We start from the raw sequence: 24,931 nt of genomic DNA on the forward strand, positions 1-24,931 counted from the left end.
TTTATTTATTTGAGAGAGAATGAGAGAGAGCACATGAGAGGGGGGAGGGTCAGAGGGAGAAGCAGACTCCCTGCCGAGCAGGGAGCCCGATGCGGGACTCGATCCAGGGACTCCAGGATCATGACCTGAGCCGAAGGCAGTCACTTAACCAACTGAGCCACCCAGGCGCCCTGGAAGGTTTGTTTTTGATTACTGATTCAACCCCCTCACTCATATCGGTTTGTTCAGACTTGCTATTTCTTTCTGGCTCAGTCTTGATAGGTTGTATGATTCTAGGAAATTATCCATTTCTTCTTGGTTATCTAATTTGTTGGCATATAATTGTTCAAAATAGTCTCTTATGATGCCCTGTATTTCTGTGGTGTCAGTTATTATTTCTCTTTCATTTCTGATTTTATGTATTTAAGTCTTCTCCACTTTTTTCTCAGTCTTGCTAGGGGTTTGTCCCTTGTGTTTATCTTTTCATAAAACCAGCTTTTTGTTTTGTTGATTACTGTTGTTCTTCTGGTCTCTATTTCATTTATTTCCACGCTGACCTTTATTATTTCCTTTCTTCTACTAACGTTGGGCTTAGTTTGCTTTTCTTTTTCTGGTTCCTGGAGGTGTGAAGGTAAGTTTTTAAATTTCTATCTTTTTAATCTTTGTGATCTTTCTAATTTCTTTATATGTGCATTTAAGGCTCTACACTGCCTTCTCAGAGCTGCTTTAACAATGGGGCCCCTTGGTGGCTCAATCTGTTGAGCATCGACTCTTAGTTTCAACTCAGATCATGGTCTCAGGGTCATGAGATCAGCCCTGCATTAAGGTCCACCCTCAGCCGGGAGTCTGCCTGTGATTCTCTCCCTCTGCCTCTCCCCACCTCTCTAAAACAAATAAATAAATCTCTAAAAAAAAAGAAAGAAAGAAAAGAAAGAACTGCTTTTACAGTATGCCATAGGTTTGGGTAAGTTGTGTTTCTATTTTCATTTGCTTTGAGATATTCTTGGACTTCCCTTTTGATTTCTTCTTTGGCCCATTGGTTCTTCAGAAGTGTGTTATTTGGCTTTTACATATTTGTGTAGATTTTCCAGCTTTCCTCCCATTGTTGATTTCTGGTGTCACACCTTTGTGGTCAGAAAAGATCCTGGGTATGATTTCAATCTTCTTAAATTTGCTAAGACTTGTTTTGTGTCCTATCATATGATCTATCCTTGAGGAAGTTCCGTGTACTTGAGAGGACAGGTCGAAACAACCACAATTGCTTAAGAACAGGCCCATTCTGCTCCCTTTTGTACTAAGAACCCATACTGGGAATGCAAGCTGTTGTCTTCAAGGCTCTCACCAAACTGGAGAAAGGGCAATGGGGCTTGGGTGGTTAAAACACCACAAAGTTTTACCAAGATTCAGGTAGGGTTTTTTTCCCCTTGATTAAACATCTCCCTAGTGTTGCTGTAAACTTTTAATTAGTTTCTAGAGTTATAATAAAGTTGATTCTGACAGTTTTTGCCACTGTATTTCCTGCTTTTGTGTAGGGATGGGCTTTTGGAATTCCCAACTTGCCCATTTTTTGCTGACGGTACTCCTAGACCATTTACATTTTACATAATTATTGATGTGACTGAATTTATGTCTGCTATTTTATTATTTGTTTCTTTGTTCACCCTCCCTCCATTTCCTCTTTTCTGCATGTTTGGGTTATTTGAACATTTTTTTAGTATTCCATTTAAATGTGTCTATTGTGTTTATAACTATCTTTTTTTAAGTGGTTGCTCTACAGATTATAATATATTTACCTTTTCAGATCTGCTTAGGATAGACATTTTATCATTTTAAGTGGAATGTAAAACCTTACCACCATACAGGGTCCTTTACTCTCCTTTCTTTATGTTATAGTTTCATTATTATATAAACATATACTGAAAACACCAAAAAAAGTTATAATTTTTTCAACCATAAAACATATTTTAAAGAACCCAAGGGCATGTCAAATAATAAATAATAGAATATTAAATTAACCCAGATTTTACCATTTCTACTGATCTTCCTTCATTCCTGATATTTCAAGTTAACTTCTGGTACCATTTCCCTTCTGCCTGAAGAACTTCTTTTAGCAATTATTTTTGAGCAGGTCAACTGTCAAGGAATTCTCATCTTCCTTCACCTGAGAATGTATTTCACCTTCACTCCTGAAGGATATTTTTATTGGCTATAGAACTGTGGGTCTATAGTTTTTCTCCTCCAGCACTTTAAAGACATGATTCTTCTTCCTCTGGTCTCCACAATGAGACTTCCTCCTCTCCTTCTGATGATAAATTTGAAGTAATTTAAATGTGTTACCCTACATGGGATTATTTGTTTTTTGGGTATTGAGTTTCATAAGTTCTTTCTAGATTTTGGATACTAACCTTTATCAGATATGTCATTTGCAAATATCTTTTCCCACTCCGCAGGCTGCCTTTTAGTTTTGTTGATTGTTTGCTTTGCTGTGCAGAAGCTTTTTATCTTGATGAAGTCCCAACAGTTCATTTTTGCTTTTGTTTCCTTGCCTCCAGCGACGTGTCTAGAAAGAAATTGCTATAGCTGAGCTCAGAGAGGTTGCTGCCTGTGTTCTCCTATAGGATTTTAATGGTTTCCTGTCTCATATTTAGGTCTTTTATCCATTTTGAATTTACTTTTGTGTATGGTGTAAGAAAGTGGTCCAGTTTCATTCTTCTGCATGTTGCTGTCCAGTTTTCCCAGCACCATTTGTTGAAGAGACTGTCTTTTTTCCATTGGGTATTCTTTCCTGCTTTGTCGAAGATTAGTTGACCATAGAGTTGAGGGTCCATTTCTGGGTTTTCTATTCCGTTCCATTGGTCTGTGTGTCTGTTTTTGTGCCAATACCATACTGTCTTGATGACATAGCTTTGTCATATAGCTTGAAGTCTGGAATTGTGATGCCTCCAGCTTTTCTTTTTCAAGATTGCTTTGGCTATTTGGGGTCTTTTGTGGTTCCATACAAATTTTAGGATTGTTTGTCCTAGCTCTGTGAAAAATGCTGGTGGTATTTTGATAGGGATTGCCTTGAATGTGTAGATTGCCTTGGGTAGTAGACATTTTAACAATGTTTGTTCTTCCAATCCATGAGCATGGAATGTTTTCCCTTTTCTTGGTGTCCTCTTCAATTCCCTTCATAAGTGTTCTATAGTTTTCAGAGTACAGATCTTTTACCTCTTTGGTTAGGTTTATTCCTAGCTATTTTACAGTTTTTGGTGCAACTGTAAATGGGATCGATTCCTTGATTTCTTTTTCAGCTGCTTCATTATTGATGTATAGAAATGCAACAGATTTCTGTATGTTGATTTCATATCCTGCAACTTTGCTGAATTCATGTATTAGTTCTAGCAATTTTTTGGTGGAGTCTTTCAGGTTTTCCACGAAGAGTATCATGTCATCTGCAAATAGTGAAATGGAGCTAGAGGGTGTTATGCTAAGCGAAATAAGTCAGTCAGAGAAAGACAAATATCGTATGATCTCACTCATATATGGAATTTAAGAAACAAAACAGATGAACATATGGGAAGGGGGAAAAGAAAAAGAAGGAGAGAGGGAAACAAGCCATAAGTGACTCTTAATGATAGAGAACAAACTGAGGGTTGATGGAGAGAGGTGGGTGGGGGATGGGCTAGATGGGTGATGGCTGTTAAGGAGGGCACTTGTTATGATGAGCACTGGTGTTGTATGTAAGTGATGAGTCTGACTTCTACTCCCAAAACCAACATTGCACTGTATGTTAACTAACTAGAATTTAAATAAAAATTTGAGGGAAAAAAATGCACTACCCTATAAATAATGTATCTCTTTTTCTGCAATATATATTATCTATTATATTATCTATATTTTTATATTGCATATATATTACTATATATCATAATTATACACCATTTTTCTTCTTGTGATGATGTGAGATAATAAAATGCCTATGTGATAAGATAAAGTGAGGTGAATGATATAGGCACTGTGATGTGATGTAGCTTTAGGCTACCACTGACCTTCTGACGATATATCAGGAGGACCATCTGCTTCTGGACCACACTAGACCGCAGGTACCTGAAAACACAGAAAGCGAAACTGCAGGTAACAGGTGACTACTACATTCTACATGTAAGCCCATTGTCGGATATATGTTCAATATATAATTTGCAACTCTTTCCTCCCATTCTGTAGCCACCACATTTCATTCATCTCTGTTTGGCTTCCCCTCCAAACTCTGCCTGGGTTCCGTCCCCTGTTCTTTCTACTGATAGCACCACCACCCTGGTTGATCTCTCCTGGATCATCCCCCCCCCTCTGCCCTGCCCCATGGTCTTGCTTCCACTTGTAGAAAGACTTAGACTGGACAACAGTCCAGTCTGCAAACAGCAGCTAGTGAGCATTTAAAAACGACATTGGATCATTTCCTCCCCATGTACCACATCCTTCAAAGGCCCTCCATACCTTTCGCATTAAGCCCCAGCCCCTGACAGCGGGCCCAAGATGCCCCGCGTCATCTGACCCCTGTTGATCTTACTGTTCCCATCTTCTATCGTTGTCCTCCTTACCCATCATGCTGCAGCCACAGTGATCTTGTGCTTATCCCTCGAAACACTGAGCTTGTGCTTATCCCCAGGCCTTCACATTAGCTCCTCCCTCTGCCTCGAGGGCTCTTTGCCCTGTTCTGCGCATTGCTACCCCTTCTATCATTTACAAAGTTAAAATGTCATTGCGTTAGTGGTGCCCAGGTAGTGCAGTTGGTTAAGCGTCTGACCCTTGATTTCGGGTCAGGTCGTGATCTCATGGTCATGGGATCGAGCCCCGAATGGGGCTCCACACTCAGCATGGAGTCTGCTTGGGATTCTCCCGCTCCCTCTGCCCCTCCTCCTCCTGCTCTCATTCTCTCTCTCTCTGAAATAAATAAATCTTTAAAAGAACATGTCACTGCTTTAGACAGACATTCCTTGAACACCAAATCTAAAGTACCTATCTCCATAATCTCTGTGACACCATACTATTTTATTTCTCTGCAGAATAGTTATCACCATATGATATTTTCCCCCACTGTTAGCCTGCCTTCACTAGAATATGAGTTTCATGATAGCAGAAACTTTGTCTTGTTCGCTTCTATATCCCTAGTGTCTAGACCCATGCCTAGCACGTCCTGTAGGGTCAGTAAGTTCTCATTGAATGTCTGCACCACAGCATCTACCTCTGTACCCGACAGCTGGCCATATTGCAAATGTTTCCTGTCTGAATTTGTCAAGTAATCCATCCCCATGGCACCAACGGTCAAAAAGCATCCCTGAGCTCGAAGAGGGAGAGAAAAGATACACATGCAGGAAAGTGACAAGAGAAAGTTTGCAGAGAAGCCTAAAAGAGATCAATTCCTCTAGAAGTATTTTGGGAACTTTGTGACAGAGTTGCCATGTTTCCGGCTCTGGCGTGGGCTCCCACCCAGGAGCAGCCTTACCTTGGTTGCGGGGGCTGTTAGGCCCACACAGGATGCTCATGAGGCCATGTTGCAGTGGCAGGCGCAGCCCGAAAGCTTCCACAAGGCCTGCTTATCAACGAAATTAGACTCTTTGACTTCATCTGTTGTTACTCTGCTCCTGTCCTCCTGGTGTCTGCAACTTGATTTTCCCATCCCACAATCCTTAGGCCAGTGGGTTAGCTGTCCCATGAACCAGTGACAGCTCTTTGCTCCCACCCTGCCTCGGGCCACAAGGCACCAGGCCTGCTGGCTGAGCGTGGCATCTAGGGGAGCATGGGCGGTTCCGGTTTCTTCTCACCCCTCCCTGAGAACCTGGTAGGTGAGCGGTCTGAGGAGCCTCTGTGAAGAGCTGACACTGTTCTGGTGAATCAAGATGGCTGCTAAGGCCACTCCTGGGGCTCAGTGAGGAGCAGCTTTCTTGAGCACTGGGCCCTGTCTGAGTCCTAAGAGAACAGCAGACACCCACCCTGTCTTGGCCTGGGAGAGAAGTTTCCCTGGAGTCAAGACCCCTGCCTGGACTCCCAGGAGTCAGGTGAAGAAGCCTCAGACTTCTATGCAACCAAGAGTCATGACGTAAACAAATTCCCATAAGCTGCTTCTCTGAGGTGGGGACTCCAGATGCCCATGGGTCTGTAGCTACCACACTGGATCATTTCCAATGTGGAAATGCCCATGGGGCCATGGGTGGGCAGGGCTCACTGGGGAAAGCCACCCTCTTTTTTTTTTTTTTTTTTGGTGGCAGAAACTTCGGGGACGTGGCTGTCCAGGGTGTGGCCCTGTTTGTGGACTTCCCAGCTCAGAGGCTGCACAGGGTCCTCTCACTCCTCTGTCCACTGGACATCTCACCCTGCACTCCAACCTGGTCCCTATGTCCTGAGGCCCCAGTCTGGAGCTCAGGAGGGAGTGAGTCTAGAGGAGGCTGAATCAGAGGAGCCATGCAGCTGCTTGCGGGCTCTCTCTGATTTTGTTCTGTTGATGCGTCACCACCTTCATTCCAGCCTGGACTGGATAGTTGAGGCAGGAATTCTGTCAGGGGATGATGACTCTTCCTCTTTTTAGAGAGCCCAGGGCACTGCCCTCTCACGGGCCTGTCGTGGGGCCCTGAGCCCCAGGACAAATCCTCTGTGGGGCCCAGAGCGTTTGTTCTAGGGGAATCTGAGGGGCTGCCAGGGTCCCCCTGGGGAGACATGTGCTCAGTACAGGACATGGGCCTTCCTGGACCATGATGCCAGGGTGCGGGGGAGGATGGCTACATGACAGGGCCCTTGCTCTCTGGCCTCCCTCCGCAGGCATCTTAGAAAATGCCATCTCTGTCTTTGCTTGGGTCCCTGCTCTCTGGCACCCTCTCAAAGGCAACTGACCAGGAAGCAGGTGCTTCGTTTACCAGGTGGCACCTGCCTATCTGCCCTAGCCAAAGTCCCTCCTCAATTCCTGACCCCGCCCTTTAAACCTGCATTGACCCTTCACCCCTGGACCCCTCCACCCCCTTTGCCAAAAGCAGGAGAAGGGGGAGTCTCCCTGTTAGCCAGCAGGGGGCACTGCTGCCCCAGGGTCAGAGCTCCCAGGGGTGAGGACTAGGGGAGTGGGACCACTCACTAATCCCCTGGGAACACAGGTGGCCCTCAGGGTGGACTCTCGTCCTGCTGGACAACAGAAGGATGATGGTTTGATAGACACACCCCACCCAGCAGTGGAGGCACCCTTATCCAGCCTTCCCTGTGTGTTGCGCCCACACACCCAGGGTCCAAAGGGCAGGGCCCAGGAGTCTTGGATGTACTGTTTCAGGTTCTAGCTATGGGCAATGGTGACTGGGCGTTCCCGGGGCAGGCTGTGACCTTTTTAACCTCCTGCCCTACTCTCTTTAGCTCAACACCTTCAGCTCCCCAAACTCATAATCTAGACAAAGCCAAGGCCCAGAGTCTGGCCTTGGCCCCAAATACAGGCATACAAACTGTGTTAGCAGAGTGGGGGCCTCTCTATTCTTTTCCCAGAATGGGGAATTATGGAGGGCATCAGAAGGGTCCTGCTTCGGGGCGCCTGGGTGGCTCAGTCAGTTAAGTGTCTACTTTTGGCTCAGGTCATGATCCCTGGGTCCTGGGATGGAGCCCCCACATCAGGCTCCCTGCTCAGCAGGGAGTCTGCTTCTCCCTCTCCCTCTGTCCCACCGCCCGCTCATGCTCTCTCTCTCTCTCAAATAAATAAATAAAATCTTAAAAAGAAGAAGGAGAAGGAGAAGGAGAAGGAGAAGAAGGGTCCTGCTTCAACCTGTTCCACATCCTGGCCATCTCCAAATCCTGTCCTCTGATCCTGCTCTCAAGTAGGCCCACTTCTCTCCATCGTCTATGGCCATAGACCTAATCCACCCGGATCAACTGAGCTGCCTCTTGTCCACTGCCCTGCCTCCAGTCACAGCCGGCTCCCAGACTAGAAGGGAGCAGGTAGGTGCCTAGCGTGCCAAAGGTCAGGAGGCACTCAGCCTCACAGTGATGCGAGCACAGAGTTGGCTCCTGAGAGTGGCTGCCTCCCCACGTTTTGTTTGCCACACCCAAGTCCCCCTGGTGTGCCCACGCCTCATCCTTCACGGCAGCCACGTGAAGTCTTCTAAAGCATCGGTCACTCCCAGTTACCCTCACAGGGCCTGCCCTCGAATTTACTTCAACAAACATCTGATGACAGACCCTGGTTCTCTAGAAGGAGAGGAACCACAGGTCCTGCCCTCATGAGCCCCTGTCTGCCAAGACAAAGTCCGGACTATTGAGTATGACCTTTGAGTTTCTTCGCAGTGTGGCCCCCTGGGCTGGTCCAGCCTCAGGGCCTGGGGCAGCCACACAAAGCCAAACAAAGCCATACTGCAAGCAGGATCTGTCTGCACTTCTGGGCCTCCAAGCTTTCCCTTGGGCTGTTCCGGCATCCTGGAATGCCCTCTCCCATGGCTGGCCTATTAAACTGTGACTCATCCTTCAAGGCCCTCATGAATGCCACCTCCTCAGAGTAGCCATCTGACCCTGCTGAGATCAACCGCTCCCATCTCAATACTCCAGCATCTCTGCTCCTTTGTCTAATACTCCAGGTATTACATACATCTGTCATTCTGCAGTCAGCGGTGCGTTTATTAAGCACCTACTGTTTGTGAGGAGTGTGCTGGGTGCCGGGGAGCTTGCTCTGACTGTTAACATCTGCATCCTCTGCCCTAGGAGAACAGCCAGGTTAGTGGTGGGGACCACGGCTGCTCACTTCTAAGTCCCCCACAAGGCCAGCACAGGCAGAGGGCTGAGCAACATTCCATGACTTTCAGATGCCCCTAAGTCTTCACCCTTCTGAAGTTACTGTTCCACCACAAGCAAGGTACTGCATGTGCCCTCCAGCCCCTGTGGAAAGCCGTCTCCAGGAAGGAAGAATGGCTTTTGTTTCCTGGGGTGCCCAGAGCTCCTTCTCCCAGCACAGGCTGGTCTATTTTGCCCCCCAGTATGGACCCAGTCCTCTCAAATACTTCCAGAGCAACATTTCATGTTGGATATCTGACACAGTGACACACTCATTGTGGTTTGTCATGGGCCAAACTGGACACCAGACTGTCATGCTTCCTCCTGGACCATCCAGGTGGGTGGGTCTCTGTTGACTCTTCACTCCTCCTACAAGTCAGCTGGTTGGTCAGTCAACACAAAGCACTGGAACCTCTCCCACATGACTGACGTCCTACCTAAATTGAGCTCCTTTGTGGACCTACCTTCTTTTAAAGATCTTATTTATTTTTAGAGACAGAGAGTGTGTGCACAAGAGGGGTGAGGAGCAGCGGGAGAAGGACAAGCAGATTCCACGATAAGCGCACAGAGCCCGACTGCAGGGCTCGATCCACGATCATGACGTGAGCTGAAATGAAGAGACGGACACTAAACCGACTGAGCCACCCAGGCGCCCTGTGGACCTACCTTCTAAGAGAGGAAAGAGCACCCACCTGCTTTTAGCAGCCCCTTCCTCTTGTTCTGTGTCTGGCTGGCCCTTGTCACTGTATTCCCAGACTCTCTGCAGGGCTTAGAGGGCACACAGGGGAACAGGACGATGGCAAAGGGAGCAAAGGTCTCCTTGGAAGGACAGGACCAGACAGAAATGGCCCCAGTGCTGCTCAGGGAAGCCACATCCCTCCATCCTTCCTCCCTTTGGGCCATCCAAGACTTTCTGTAGAAATTGTCTTGTTGCCAAGACCACCTCAGGGGAAGTGTGCACGCTGCTGAGACGATCTGAATACAACATCCATCCATCCATTGCCCATCCACACCACACTGGTTCACAGGGCACCTGCTGTGCTCAGCCAAGGCCAGATCCTGGGGCTACAGCAGTGAACAAGAGAGGGCACCCACGGGGCCACACACCTTGCCTCATCCCTGCTTTCCTTATATGAATATACCTGTAACTCAGCACTTGCTGTGTGCAAACTACAAAGACACATCTCTGTTATCTTCTAGCCTCAGGTACACCTACTGTTTCTGAAATGTGACCTCGAATGGAGCCCAACACAGACACTCTGAAAACCAGGTCCTCTCCACGTCAAATTTTATTGGCAAGGATGAGGGTTTGGCTCCCTGCCTCAAAAATCCTATTTGGACTAGGCAGCGGGAAAGAGAAGGAGGGGACAATAACCTATTGGTCTGGGGCTTCACTCAACTGCTATCATGGTCGCTGATCCCCTTAGGGGCACCCCCTCTCTGTCCTAAACCTTATTCCTAGGGCAGCCCCTGGAGTTGGGATTCCCAGGATGAGTCACCAGGTCACCAGGGGCTGTGCTCAGAGCACAAGCTCTACTCTTGCAGCATTTGGAGTTTCCCTGGCTCTCTCCCAGGACAGCCACCCTGATCCTTAGCCTGGGCCAGGAGAAGTGAGTGATGGCCTGGACAAGGGATGCTAGAGGGTCCATCTGCCCGTCCCTCCACTGGCTGGCGGGCTGCTTCCAAGTGGCCCTGTGCCACCTGCCCCACCCCCAGCTCTTTTGGACTGAGAGAACTCCACTTGTTTGTCTTTCCAAGAGTCATGGTCTTCAGGCTATCGGAAAGGAGACCCCTGTCACAGACTTGGGGTCTCAAGAGCAAGAATTTAGGTGACCCTGCCCACCCAGACTCCAGGCATTACTTTGGTCTGAAGAGGCCAGGGAGGGTCCAGGTCCAGGACTCCATCTCACCATTCCAAACTTGCATCCTTCCTGGCTCAGATCCAGGCCCAACCCACAATCATCCCTGGTCTGAGTTGCAAGCCCTGGGGAGGGAAGGAAGTGGCCGACCCCCACAGCCAGCATTCCTCTGTGATGACTATAGTCTGCTCACTGCCCAACCACCCCATCTGGAGGGCAGTTCTCAGGGAGCTACAGGGGACTCCCCCACAAAGAGGCTTAGGCCTCTCCTACAGAGCAGGGGTCTTCGTTGGCTGGGGACATCAGGACCTGCATGGGGTAGGGAGCCAGGAGAGCTGGGCCCAGAGGTCTCCTGGAAGCAGGTCAGAGGGCCACAAGGCCCACCCTAGATGCTTCTCACTCCATTTCTTCACTCATTCAATAAACACCGAGACCCTCCTTGTGGTTAACCCTGTTCTAGGCCCTAGGCGGGGCAGGGCTGCACGCTCCAGGGGCTCCAAGTCATTTAGGAGGAATCCTCCAATAAATAAATTAAGTACATAGAGAGCATGATTTCAGCGATGATAAGAGCTATGAAGACAACAAAACGAGATGTGACATACACGGAGGGGTACAACTGGGGAGCTCAGCCGTGTGAGGGGCCTCCGGATTCCTCAGACTCCACCTGCCCATGCACAGCCCCCTCCTGCCCTGCGTGCACAGCCCCCTCACACACTCCCACACCGCCCCTTCTGGGTGGGGGCTGGGGCAGGTGCATTCAGGTGGGGCTTTTCCGGGGCCGGTTTTCCCCAGCTCCTCTTGGAACTTCCAGAGGGCCACTGGCCCGCGACACCGGACGGCCGCCCGTCCCCCGCTGCAGCACGAACCTCAGCGCTCCCGGCGCGGTTCCCGGAAACTCCTCGCTTTCCCTGTGGCCGCCGCGTTTGCAAGAAACCGAAACCCAGGCCCCGCCCCTCCGGCGCGGCCCCGCAGTAGCCCGCGTGGGGGCTGGGGCGCGCGCGGGTGGGCCGATCCCGACTGGGCGGCCGGGCCCGCCCCTCCCCCACCTGCGGAGCCCGGCTGGCCGCGGCCGCCGGGCGGCTCAGCACCCCCACGCCTTCCACGGGAGAGCTTCGAGTCCTGCGCGAGTCGCCGGGGCTGCGGCGGGCTGCCGAGTGCCCCAGCGCGGGGTGGGGAGGGGGGGTCGCAACGCGGCCTTCCCGGGCAGCAGTCTAGAGGTGGGCGCCATTTCTGTGCGCCTACTGTGTGCCCGCCACCCACGGGGTGGCGAGAAGGAAGGGCAGGGGCATTTACAAAGCGCTCTGCACCCCGAGTGTTGCTAGCTTCGTCACGCGGAAGTGGGGGGGGGGGCGGTGATAACGGCCAGAGAACAGTTGAGCAGCTTGCCCGAGCTCACACAGCCCGGCGCTGCGGAGCTGGCCGAAAACGCTTAGCCCGCAGCGGGAGGCCGGGAGAGGGTGGAGAAGGAAGTGCCCTGGGCTGCGGGCAGGTGAGCTGCCTGGCACGGGCAGGGCAGCCAGCTGGGGGTGGAGGGGCGGTCCGAGGCAGCCACCCGGGCGGCACGGCGGGGAGGCTTTGCTTTTCTCCGCCCTCCCTCCCTTTCCAGGAAGCGGCCGCTTACCCGGACTCACCCCCAGCCGGGGCCGAGCAGGAATGTGGAAGTTCGCCTGAAAGGCTTGTGCCCCCTCCCCTACACACACACACACACACACACACACACACACACACAGAGCAGGTTGGGGCAGCGCAAGCGTGGGTCACCTGGAGGCGAGGGACTCCAGATCAGGACTCGGGTTCCCCAGGGCGAAGTAGGGGTGCTGCTGCCCCCAGGAAAGCCTAGAATTCTGCCAGGGACGCTCTGGGCGAACGATAGTGGGCGCAGGCGGTACTGCAGGACCCATTCGCGTAGGGGGCGGGGAGGATGCTGCTTCCATGGAGAGTTAGTGTGGGACGTGGCCGCCAGGCCTGGCCCCAGAGCACCCTCCGCCCCCGGCCCCGGGCCCCACGGGGCGGATGGAGAGCTGAGGCCTCTTTCCTCCCAACCCAGTGTTTATAAGAAATGAAACTGCACAGGGCATCAGCGGCAGCCCACACTGACACCCGCTCCCCCTGCGAGGTTCCGGAACAGTCCACAGCGCTGGAGCGATTCCTGGCCCACTCTTCCATCGCAGGACCCCCTAGCTGCAGTCAGCTGCAGCCTCCCACTCTGTGTTTAGGATTTTTGTAAGAGCACAACGCTTAATCTGCTGTGTCATACAGCATTTTTGCCAGAGTTGTGAGAGGGGAGGGGCTAGTCTTGAGCCAAACCCCGCGCTGACCCCGAGCAGGAGTGCGATTCGTATTTGTTGAATGAATTAAGAAATGACTTTCAGGCAGAGTGATGACGGCTGGATTCTTCAAGTTTTTGGATGCTTTCTGATGATTTTATGCCTGACTTGGGCTCGGCACTTCACAGTTTGGGACTGCCTGCCTCCAGGTTTGCTGTGAAAATAGAGATGGTGGTTGGAAGGGCTTTTGAGCATCTCCCAGAAAGCCCTCCCTTTCCGACCTGGAAGACTAGAAGGCATGCTGTGGGTTCCTCTGCTTTGGGGACCATGGCTTTCTCTCTGGGTAGCCAGCCCCATAGGGGCCCAGGGCTCCCCTACTCTCAAAAACCTGGTGAAAGCGTGGCTGAGTTCTGCACTTCAGAACTAACTGGAGCCCCACCTCCCCACAGGGTGAACATTGTGTTCTGAGAGCCTAAGGGAGGGAGCTACGGGCTGGATTGCTCATCAGGGAGGAGGCTCCTATAGAGGTGATCCTGCCCCCTGCATCCCTATTGCAGAAATCACCTCAAAGGAGGCTCTGCCAGCCTAGAAAACTCCAGGGCCTAATACAGAGAAAATTACCCTTATTAAGTAATGGTATAGATGGGAGGTGTGCTGTGGGGGAGACCAGAGCTAACCCTCAGCTAACTCCACCTGCGGGTGTGAGGAACCTGCTCAGGTAGGTCACCTGCAGAAAAATGCAGACTTTGTTCTCTAGAAGGTCACCACCCAGGTGATAAGTGCAGAAAAGGCAGCATGAAAGTTAAGTGCCAGGGGTTTCTGAGGAAGGGAAGGAATTTGGTTTGGCAGCTTTGGGGGTACTTCCTAGAGGACCAGGCATTTCCTCTGGGCCTTAAAATGGAGACTGACACTGAAGTGTGTCGGGTGGGAAGAGGAAGGGGGAGAATGAGATTGAGAGAGAGGGGGGTGTGAGTTTTGCCAAACACCAGAGGAAGATAGGGATGAGGAGCAAATGGAAGGAGCAAAGACATGAAGGGAAAAATAGTGTGTTGAGAGAACAGAAATGCAGTGAGAGGTCTATGCACTACTGTTTTTGTTTTTTTTTTTAAAGATTTTATTTACTTATTTGACAGAGACACAGCGAGAGAGGGAACACAAGCAGGAGGCGTGGGAGAGGGAGAAGCAGGCTTCCCTCTGAGCAGGGAGCCCGATGCGGGGCTCGATCCCAGGACCCTGGGACCATGACCTGAGCCGAAGGCAGAGGCTTAACGACTGAGCCACCCTGTACTACTGTAAATTACAACATGTCATTTTGCTCATGTTTTACCATTTAGAAAGTTTGATAGTCTAATTTCATCTTCATAATAATTAGGAGAGATGGGCAGACTATCTCTTTTTTACAGAGAACACAGAGGCCCACAGAGGGATGGTAACTTGCCTAGGGCCACATAGCAAGGGGCAAAAACACACGAACCCATGCTTTCAGACCCAAATCCTGTATTCTCTCCACTGCCCTCTAGTTCCTGCCAAGGGTAAGGGAGGTGGGGGAGATCAGGTTGCAATAGGACCCCTGGAATCAGAGTGAGCAGCAACTTGAATGTGGGGCTAAGGAGTCTGGGGAAACTCAGAAGCTCCTGGTGGACGTGAATGTTTAGGGGATCAACAGAGTTAGGCAGATCATCCTAGCGCAGAGGCGCCTAGAGGGGCCAGCCTGCCAGGGAGGAGGGGAGGCCGGAGGGGAGGCTGTGGCAGTAACAGTCTGGTTCTGGTATCTGAAAACACGAGGATGCAGGGAAGACCCGGAGGACCAGGTGAGGCAAAGATGGGAGGAGGATAGGAAAGACTTCAGCTGGGAAGGAGCTGGAATTAGGATGAGAGAAAGCTGCTGGGGGCCATGTAGGAAGGGGAGGCCAAGAGTTCTGCTTGTGTCTATGTGAATCTGTGGATAGGGTTGTAGTGGAGGGTCCAGGAGGCAACTAGAGCTTGTGTTTGGAGGCTACTTGTCCCCAGGGGATGGCTGGAATGACAGAAGATGAGTATTTTGAGTCAGAGAGGACTAAAGGGCTGGCCCTGAATTACTAAGAAAAACCTAGGGGAGGCTCTGTTTTGCTTAGCATCATAGGGAATGTGTGATACATTTTAAAATGGATTCAAGAGCTATTACAATAAAAATTGGAAGTACTTAGCCAGGGTATAGTTTTATTTCACTGATTGGTAGTGTAGCACCCCCAATCATGATAAGCAGATTCTTACAGGCTTCAAGATAAAATAAGAATCCCTAGACTTAAAAAAAAAAAAAAAGTCAAACACCCCTTCAAAGGTCTAAATGGCAATTTCGTCAGTAAATTCTAACACTGGGGAATTTCTCCTAAGCAAAAAAAAAAATTGATATGGGTAAGATTTAGCTACACTGTTGTCTGTATTAGGAAAATATGGAAATAACCTAAATGTCCTACAATAGGAGATTAATCGGTAAGTTTTTATTTATCCTTATTAGAGAATAATATATACCATTACCAATTATATTGTAGAAGTACATTTCATGACATGGAAAGATATACAGATACAGATGATTATCTGTGAATTAAAATAAAGCTCCTGTTTTAAGGCACTTTTTACAGGCTCCTATTGCCTTTAAAGGGTCATTTTGGTCAATTTCTGAGACCACATGAGATGCAAACTTCCTTTCCCTGATCTCATTTTGAATTTTCCAGTGGCTATTGAGACAGGACAAGCATCCGTTTGCTGCACACAGAACAGACTGCACAACTCAGGAGCCACTTGCTTTCTGCTCTTCTCGCTCCGAAGGTCTTGATTTCTGTAGTGGGTTCCCACTCCATCTGCCATGTAAAGCACCCCAACCCTTCTCCCCCTTCCTGGGCTTCAGCACCTTCCATTTTTCTTAACAGCCAGCTAGGCTCCTTCCTTGCAGTTCCTCCTGCCTCTTTGCCTCTCTAAGCAACTGCACCCACCACTCTCTGGGAGACAGCTCTGACCCATTCTTGTAGGTCTCTTGGGAACCAAGCTTCGTGTTAGTCCCAGCATCAGATTCTGGTGCACCAGAATTGGATTAACCCATCCATTTCCTCTGTGGGAGGGAGGCAGTAGAGTGACTGACAGGTAGAATGCTGCATCAGTGTGTCTATTTATAGCCTGCACCATTGCAACTGGGTGCTGAGGCTGTGAAGGGAGAGCTGGGTGAGGGGAATGACATGACCAGCCCGGCCTGGAGGAGCAATTTACTTCTGAGTCAGCAGCTTTGGGGAAGGTGAAGGAAGGAACCTGCTGGGCCAGAGTTCTGGATGGAAAATGAACACTCAGCCCGGTCTCTAGGAGCACAAGTGGGGCAAGGTCTACGTTAAAGCACAAGAGTTAAGTAGCTGCCCTTCCCGAGAGACTGGGACCTGGGTTCCTCAACTCTTTGGCCACATCCATGGCCTTGGCCATCCGCAAGCAACTTCCCCCATGCTGCCCAGAACCTCTCTGGGCCCGGCGCTGAGGACCCCAGGCAACACCAATGCTGCTCCTAAGGCGCTCCCACGCAAGGGCCCTGTGAGGCTGTGGAGGTGGCCTAAGGCAGGAGTGCTAGGAGGAACAAGGCTACCCAAGCCCTACCCCAACTCAGCAGTGGGGGCTTCTCTGAAATCCTCTTTTTCCCTAAGATCAGCTGTATGGCAGTCCCAAAGGATGTAGACCCAGAAGACGGGGAAGTGCTTCTCGGTCATTGTTAGGCTCTGGGCAGGGACCTCGAAAACCACGCAGCATCTCTGTCCCCAGGTGCGGCACGGTGCTTTACGGACATCATTTCTGTGTCCCCGTAAACCAGCAAGATAGGGCTTCTTCTTCTATAGCTGAGGAGACTGAGGTTCCCAGTCCCATGTCAGGTGCACCAACAGCAGCCAGACCGGGATTTCCTCTCCTCCGGCAGCCCCAGGCGGCGCCCCAGGCAGAGTAGGCTTTCCCTTCCTTCCCCAAGGCAGGTGAGTGCCCGGAGGTTGGTCACCCCTCAACAAGAGGGGGGCGGAGTATGAGGGCCCAGACCCTTCCTTCTCGGCACTCCATTAGCAGGCTTGAGGAACCAGGCTAGTGTACGGAGAATCAATCCCGGTATGTTCACTCTGAAGAGGACGGCAGGTGCCCGGGTGACCTCCTCACCTGCGCTCAGAAGACACGCATCCCGGGAGAGGAGGGTGAGGAGATGGCCACAGGACCGAGCAGGCTGGGAGAATGCGGAGTGAGGGCAGTAACTGCGGGCCGGGGGCGTTCGGCTTTCCAGGACAGCTTTCTCCCGGGCTAGCTGGTGTGGGGGTGGAGTGGGAGCGGACGGGGCGGGCCCGCGGTGGCCCCAGGGCGGCGGCGCCGGGCCGGAGGGGGTGGGGAGGAGCAGCCGCCCTGTACTTCCCCTTCGCCGCTAGCTCTACAACAGCCTGATTTCCCCGAAATGATGGGGCGGCACCGACCAATAGGCGCCCTCGCGGCTCTTTAAGAGGCGGGGCCGGGCCTGGGTTGGGGGAATCCCGCTAAGTGTTTAGATTTCTCGCCGGCGCCGCTGCCCCGGCAGAGCGCGCCACTCCTTCGTCGAGGCAGGACGTGCGCCCAAGCCGGCCCGAGCAGAGGCCAGCGGGAGCCGTGCCAAGCCAAGGCCAGCCGTGCCCAACGGCCCCTCGACCCGGGCATCCTCTGCCTTCCCGCCGCCGCCTCCCGGAATTGCGCTCCCAGCGCCGACACCGCTGCCCCAGCCGCGCGGGGACCTCCGGGGGCCGCCGCTGGATCGCGCCCGCTGCGGAGGTGAGCCCGCCTTCGCCGCAGGGCGGGGGGGGGGGAACCGGTGGCGTCGAACAAAGGCGCGCGGGGCACCAGGAAGTGGGGGCCGACTCACCCCAGCGGGGAGAGTCGCGGGCGCGCGGCGTTGCCTGGGCCCCCGCGCGGGCTCGGGAGGGCGCTGGAGGAGCGGCAGCGCGGGGAGGGCGGGCCGCGCGGCGTGGACCGCCCACGAGCGGAGGTTGCCGGCGCCCGGCCGCTGTCGCAGATCTCTGTGCGCGGAGCCACCCGGGCCTCTGGGTGGCTCGGTGGGTTTGTCGCGCGCATCCGTGAGCGCTGCCGGGGACTCGAGTGTACGTCCGCGCGTGGGCGCCCCGTGCTCCCCGCGCGGGCTTTCGGCGATCCCAGCTCCGCGCCCAGGCCTTCGGTTTCAGGCTGTATGTGCAGGTGTTGGGGGGCTGGGACCTGCTGCGGGGGATGGCTGGCGGACCTGCTGGGGCTACGGGAAGAGGCGCCACAGGTGTTCCTTGGGCTACTTCGCGGAGGAGGGGAGCCAGGCCGGGAGGGGTACCTTGTCGGGGAGCAGTGCAGAATAGATGGGGGTGGGGGGTGACGGGGAGAGTGCAGGGTGACAGCTAGTGGTAGTGGCAGCAACTCAAGTACGGGAATTTACTGGCATCAAGCGAAAGAAGCCTCTCCCTTCCCCAAAGATCTGAGTTTGGGGAGGAAAGTTCTGGTATTAAGATATCTGTGTATTTTATCTGTTTTTCCTGCACATAAATCCTGAAACTATCACTTGCATGCCTGTCTCCTCCCAAGAGTGTTTAGAGGAGTGTGGGGGAAGGGGCTTAAGTGTTTTTGCCCGAGATGATGAAAATATTTGGAGGGCAGTTTTGTAACAGTAGAAGCCCCTTCCCCCATGATTGTAGTACTTGGTACCTGGTGGAAGGCAGAGGAAAGTAACTGAATGACCTTGGCAGTGGGAGGGGGTGGTGGGGGTGGTGGGGGGTGGCCGGCAGGTAGTGCCTAAGGGGCTGCTCTACAGACTCCATACAGGAGCCTCTGTTTTCTCTTTACAGCCAACATGCCCATCACTCGGATGCGCATGAGACCCTGGCTAGAGATGCAGATTAATTCCAACCAAATCCCAGGGTTGATCTGGATCAATAAAGTGAGTGTAACCTTTTGGGTTTTTCTGCCACTATTTTAACACATGTTCTTTGGGGGACCAAAGCTTCAGATGCAGCTCAAAAAGGGAAGTGATGGGGAGGAGGCAGATGTGTTTCCCAGTGGGTCCTGCATGCAGGGAGTATGCAAGGCCCAGGCTTGGACCACACTTGGCCAACTTCTGCCTTCCTTCCTTCTTCTGCATGGACAGGGCACTCTCCTGAGGGCACTGACCGTTTCTAGCAGCAGGACCCTCCTGGCATCTGCAGAGCCAGGGTTCTGATCTCTTCTGAGGGAGACCCCTACAAACACACAGCATCCTACAGGGTCCCAGTCAGACAGGAGACAGGGAACTGGGCACTACCGGCAAGAAGAATGGCTGGTTCAGCAAGGGACCCAAGAATTAACCTCGCACTGTTGGCCCAGGCCCAGGAAACCTCATGCTGGTGCACAAAGGGCAACACAGACCCTGCAGACTTGGAAGTAATAATAACATTCGTAACGATAGCTCATGCTTACTGTACACTCCCTATGAGCGAGTGTGACACTGTGCTAAGTCTGTTACACTGTGTCATTGAATCGTCACAGTAGCCCTGTGAGGTAGATCCTGTTAATATCTCCATTTTCTGATAAGGAAACTGAGGCACTGAGAGGTAGACAATGAGATCACACAAGAAGTGAGAAAGCCAAGATTTGAACCTGAACAGTCAGACTCAAAGATCCAGAGTGTTAACCACCAGTAATAATAACAGTGAGACTTAGTCTTTATATGTGTCACTGTGATTTCTTGTTTCACAGAAACCAGTGAGGGACCAGGAGGTATAGTGACGGTGCCGACGTCACACAGGTAGTCAGCATCCAAGGCTGGCCCGGGGCTCCCTCGGGTATATGGCCAGGAGCCCTTGTGTAGGAGCCAGCGGCCCCAGGTGTCCTAAGCAGCCCCATAGAATGGATGGAGTTCTTACCTGCTTGTTGGTGCTGAAAGCCAGAGAGCATCCCAAGGTGCCCTGTATGGGTCCCAGCACATCTGTAACAGGCAGACGGAGGTCTTTGCTGAGCTGGTGTTGCCATAGCTCCTCAGAACCCAGAGCTCCTTCTGAGAGATCGAGAGCGATAGAGTAGTCTGTTTAAGGCATTCTCAGGATGGGTCAACCCAAGCCAGATGTCAGGGTGAAAAGGGGAAGTCAGCCTTTTCCCAGACCTGGGGGGCTGGGCAGACTCATGCAAAAAGCCTGTGGCCTCTGAGCTGACACAGGCTTTGTGTGTGTGTGTGTGTGTGTGTGTGTGTGTGTGTGTGCCGTCCAGGAGGAGATGATCTTCCAGATTCCATGGAAGCATGCTGCCAAGCATGGCTGGGACATCAACAAGGATGCCTGTCTGTTCCGAAGCTGGGCCATTCACACAGGTGTGTGCCCTGGTCTCTAGCCCTGGAGGGGCCAGGGAGGAGACCAGGGGAGTCACTTCTGTTAACACAAAGGTTCTTCATTGGGGTCTCTGAGTTCCCTGAGACTGTGTACAGAATTTGGGGGTGAGCAGGGGGCAGACTTGTATTTCTGGGGGAAAGGTCCATCATTTCAGCAAGTTCTTAAAGGAACTTGTGAAGTCAGTATCTTAGAAAGTATGATTTCAGGGAGTTGGTGGCTGGATGAAAGCTCCCCCTGGCAAGAGCACTTGTGAGCCTGGATACTGAAAGAGACCCAGGCCTTTCATTTTCTTGATGTTCACCAAGGTCCTGGCCCAAGGCCCATCTGGTTAGCAGCCTCCTTTTATCCTTGAGGGTTGGGGCTGTTGGTCCATCTCAGATCAGTCAGCACACCCATCAGTAACTGTTCTTTGATGCCTACTCTTTGTCCACTCCTGTGTTTGGAAATATCAGATAAACCCTAGCCCCTACTTGCTCTCTGGCTACTGACAGCCCAAGCAGGGAGACTGGTCATGGTCTAGCACCAATGCAGCACTTTAGGACATATGGGCCCTCGAGTGCTTCTGGCTGGGCCCTTCAGAAAGGCCTGCTGGATGTGTCTTGAGCCAAGCCCGGGCATTTGAGAAGCCCCGGGGCCTGCAGAGGGTCACCCAGGAATGCCAGTGGTTTGGCCAGTGTGGGTCTCTGGCAGCATGAGAGCTTCCTCCTCCCAGGCCAGGGGGCAGCTGAGGATCCCCACCCATGGCCCTGACAGTCGTCTTCCCTCTTTTGCCCACTAGGCCGATACAAAGCAGGGGAAAAGGAGCCAGATCCCAAGACATGGAAGGCCAACTTCCGCTGTGCCATGAACTCCCTGCCAGACATTGAGGAAGTGAAGGACCAGAGCAGGAACAAAGGCAGCTCAGCTGTGCGGGTGTACCGGATGCTCCCGCCCCTCACCAAGAACCAGAGGAAAGGTATCCAAGGGCTCTGGGTCCTTGGGAAGTTCTGAGGGAGGGAAGGAGGAAGTAAGAAGGGCAGCTGGGGCTGGTGTGCCTGTCCCAAGACTGACAGCCTATCTGCCTCACAGAGAGGAAGTCCAAGTCCAGCCGAGATGCTAAGAGCAAGGCCAAGAGGAAGGTGAGTGTGGTCCCGAGCTGCTAGTCTTTGGTCACCTGGGAGTCCGGGCGGGCAGGAGAAGAAGTGCCACAGCAAGCCTGGGCCTAAGCTCCTTTCTCCTGCTGCAGTCATGCGGTGACTCCAGTCCCGACACCTTCTCCGATGGACTCAGCAGCTCCACCCTGCCCGATGACCACAGCAGCTACACCACCCAGGGCTACCTAGGGCAGGAGTTGGAGGCTGAGCGGGACCTAACTCCAGGTGAGGCGGGCCGGGTCTGGCAGGAGAGCACACAGGTCAGGGGGACGGCTCCCTCTCTTGGGTCTAGGAGGGGGGCCCCGTGCTTGTGGACGGCGGCCCGTTGGAGCAGGCAGCAGGGCCGGGGCAGCTGGGCGTCCTGCAAACTAAGAAAGCCCACGGTTCTGACCGGAGGTTTCTGCTGTCCTCCAGCACTGTCCCCGTGTACTGTTACTAGTACTCTCCCTGACTGGCGCATCCCAGTGGAGATTGTGCCCGATAGCACCAGTGACCTGTACAACTTCCAGGTGTCACCCATGCCCTCCACTTCGGAAGGTATGTGCTTTGGGGGCCTGGGAGGGGCTTCCTGAGGGAGAGAGGAGGCTCAGAGCTCCACCGGGCGCCCATGGAGCTGACTGTGTTGTGCGGAGAAAAGAGGTCAGGGGCCAGGGGCTGCGCTTTGCTCTAAGACTGCTCGCTTCCCCGGCTCCTCTGCAAGCCCAGGCTCCGGGGCTGAGGAAGGAAGCAGGGGGGTGGTGGGAAGAGGTGTGGCTCGAGGGTTCGGGAGGCCGAGTCACCAGCACCGTGTCCTGTTCTGGCCTCGCCGGGGCCGGCAGTTGTCTGCTGCGAGGCCGTGGGTGTGCGCGCGTGAAGGGCCGGGGGGCTGGTGGTGCGGGAGCCGCAGGGCCCAGCCAACCTCTCTGCTCTCCCCCACCCACAGCCACGACGGATGAGGACGAAGAAGGGAAGTTAACGGAGGACATCATGAAGGTAAAGCCTGGTCCCCCTCCCTGGGCACTCTTTCGAAGTGGGTGCTGCTTAGGAGAGAGGGATCCACTCAGAGCCGACAATCGGGGGGCGTAAGCAGCCGCTCCCATGACCGGGCTGCTGGCGGGTCCGACGGATGCCGCCTGCACGGTGCCCTCCTTGGCTGCTGGGAGAGACACCGTGGAAGTGAGGGCAGGAGCGAGGCCTGCTCTCTGAGCGGCTGTCCCGGAGCAGAGCCCCAGGGCCTGAAACGGCGCCGAGTCAGCCGCCAGCCTTGCCGGGTCCCTGACCTGTGTCCTCTGCCCCGGCACGGCCCAGGCCTGCTGCCCCGCTGGTTAGGGCTGGTTAGGGAGTGAGTGCACATCAGGTGTTCATATTCAGCCTTTGGGATCTGCGATCTGATGGGGTTTTTTTAAAGCAAATTATTCTCCAGGTTTTTTTTCTTTTTCTTTTTTTCCTGTTTCACTTTTAAAAGTGAATATAAAAACGTTTCTGACGTAGTTGTACCCAGGCTCTGTTTCTTCAGCATAGAAAACTTGAGACCTAGCCGCAGCTCTTTATCTCGAGCTTTTCTAGACATGTTTTCTTGACTCAGGATGCTAACCGTTGCATTAAGCCACATTCCCATTCGGTCTGTCCTCCCCCAGTTGAGGGGGAAAGTCTTGGGAGATTCTGTGCCGGAGGGTAGATGTGGGAGTGGGAGTCCAGGGCAGAGCCTCCCTTCCCAGGCCCCCGTCGTAACCGCATTCCACGTCTGCATCCATCTGAGAATGTGCAAGGGGCCAAGGGTATGAGGCTGGCAGGGAAGCGTTGGCCCATTGAAGGCAGGGCCAGAGGATGAGTCTGCACTGGAAGTAAGCTGATGGCTTTCTTCCTCCTCTGTCCGCAGCTCTTGGAGCAGACGGGGTGGCAGCCGACAAACGTGGATGGGAAGGGGTACCTGCTCAATGAACCCGGGGCTCAGCCCGCCTCTCTCTACGGAGACTTCAGCTGCAAGGAGGAGCCAGAAGTTGACAGCCCTGGAGGTAGGAAGTTCCTGGAGCCATAGGATTTCTCCGACAAGGGAGAACCTTGCAGGGGGTGGGAAAGGGCTGGGGGACTGGGCCAGGGAGCAGCAGAGGCAAAGCATCTTTCTTAAAACCTTCTTGGTACAGACAGCTTGTGAACCAGCTGCTGCTCCCAAGCACTCAGGTTTGCCTAAAGATGAGGGGTCTTACCGTTGGGGGGGGGCCGGTGTGGGCAGCACAGGCAGCTGTGACTGTGGCCTGCTGGGATGGGGCTGAGGGGGCGGGAGAACACACCTGCCTTCACCCTCCGTCCTCATACAACCTTCTTCACATCTTCTAGGGTATATTGGACTGATATCTTCAGATCTGAAGAACATGGACACCAGCTGGCTGGACAGCCTGTTGCCCCCAGTCAGGCTGCCCTCCATCCAGGCCATTCCTTGTGCGCCATAGCTGGGCCCCGGCCCCCTTCTACTCCCCTAGGCGAGCAGGACCTGGCATCACGGTAGCTGTGATGCAAAGAAACAGGACTCCTGTGGGCTGCTTGACATGGCAGAGTGTGACTCCATTGCTGAGCAGGGATGAGGCCTCCCTCCTTAGGACTGTGACCTCTTGGGGTCTGTCAGGCCAGGGTCTGGGCTCATCTTGCGGGGTAAAGCTGGCCCTGCCTCCTGGGAAGATGGGGTTCTGAGATGGACGTGTCAGGTGGAGGTCTCAGAGAGGAGTCAGCCTCCAGCTTTTCCCTCTAAGCCCAGCTGCCGAGAGAGGGTCTCGCTGTCACTGAGGTGGCCCAAGGGAACAGACCAGTGACCTCAGAAAAGCACAGCGCCGACCCCAGGGCCAGCTCTGCACTAAGAGACAATTGCACTAAGTGAATCCTGTTCCCAAAGAACCTCCCCCCCCTTCCCGCCTTCCCAGCTGAGCCCTGGGGCCTGTTCCAAAGCCAGCGAAATGTGAAGGAAAATGGGGCCCTGCAGGACAGTGCTCCCTCAGCCTCAGAGGAGCTCCGCCCTGCTCGGGCTGAGGGGCTTGGGAAGAAACATGGCACTTTTTCTGGTGGACCTTGCCACTTTTCTGATCAGAGGTGTACACTAACGTCTCCCCCAAGCTCTCAGTCTTTCCATTTATTTATATCGTGCCTTGCCCCGCGCCCACCTGCCCCCTCAGGCAGGCCCCGGCAGCCCTCAGCAGGCCCTGGGAGGGAAGTGTGAGCGTCTTGGTGTGATTTTTAAAATTGGAAATGCCATCTAATCACTAAGTCATGTGTGACCACATACGTACATGTGTGTAAATATGTACATTTGTCTTTTTATAAAAAGTTAATTGTTTATAAAGGGTGTGGCCTTTTATTTAGAGATAAACTGCAGATGGTTTTACTTTTGATAGAGACATTTTGATGGACTCATTCGGGGCGTCCTGCCTGAACTTGACTGAGGGGTGCACAGTGACATGCACCTATTGCAGAAGCCTTGTAGTTATGTTCACAGAGAAGATGACAGGAAGAGGGGACAATCCTAGCTCAGAGACATGCTCATACAGATGCAGTCACTTGCCCCGGGCTTTATAACCAGGCTGTGAGTTGAACTGGGGCTCCGA

At 52.9% G+C, this 24,931-nt stretch overlaps 1 protein-coding gene and 1 long non-coding RNA gene across 3 annotated transcripts; one reads left to right on the forward strand and one right to left on the reverse strand.

Annotated features, from left to right (window-relative positions):
• Positions 1-1,019: 1,019 nt before the first annotated feature.
• LOC145722746 (uncharacterized) lies at positions 1,020-9,949 on the reverse strand. Its single transcript, XR_014147248.1, has 2 exons — positions 4,011-9,949; positions 1,020-3,413 (listed from the first exon to the last, which is right to left on the reverse strand). It is a non-coding gene; the product is annotated as an uncharacterized LOC145722746 (long non-coding RNA).
• Positions 9,950-17,421: 7,472 nt separating this feature from the next.
• Positions 17,422-24,669, forward strand: IRF1 (interferon regulatory factor 1). 2 transcript variants are annotated; one of them, XM_006734686.3, is made up of 10 exons: positions 17,429-17,662; positions 18,715-18,806; positions 20,108-20,207; positions 21,005-21,181; positions 21,295-21,344; positions 21,452-21,584; positions 21,774-21,896; positions 22,282-22,331; positions 23,218-23,353; positions 23,676-24,669. In XM_006734686.3, exons 2-10 carry the CDS (start codon positions 18,720-18,722, stop codon positions 23,786-23,788), a joined length of 969 nt encoding a protein of 322 aa, XP_006734749.1. In that variant the 5' UTR covers positions 17,429-17,662; positions 18,715-18,719; the 3' UTR covers positions 23,789-24,669. The 2 variants fall into 2 exon arrangements, with proteins under 2 accessions (XP_030885445.1, XP_006734749.1); XM_031029585.2 differs by lacking the exon at positions 21,774-21,896 and having other exon boundaries at positions 17,422-17,662.
• The last annotated feature ends 262 nt before the right edge of the window (positions 24,670-24,931 follow it).

Source organism: Leptonychotes weddellii, chromosome 7 (assembly GCF_054177405.1).
Source record: "Leptonychotes weddellii isolate Sample4059 chromosome 7, ASM5417740v2, whole genome shotgun sequence".
Classification (NCBI taxonomy): domain Eukaryota; kingdom Metazoa; phylum Chordata; class Mammalia; order Carnivora; family Phocidae; genus Leptonychotes; species Leptonychotes weddellii.

What these genes read in the sequence shown, in the direction of transcription:
- IRF1 (XM_006734686.3), top strand. Translation starts at nt 18,720, where the DNA reads ATGCCCATCACTCGGATGCGCATGAGACCCTGGCTAGAGATGCAGATT. An exon ending in CACCAAGAACCAGAGGAAAG is followed by an intron (nt 21,182 to 21,294) that starts GTATCCAAGGGC and finishes TCTGCCTCACAG; the next exon opens with AGAGGAAGTCCAAGTCCAGC. An exon ending in CATGCCCTCCACTTCGGAAG is followed by an intron (nt 21,897 to 22,281) that starts GTATGTGCTTTG and finishes CCCCACCCACAG; the next exon opens with CCACGACGGATGAGGACGAA.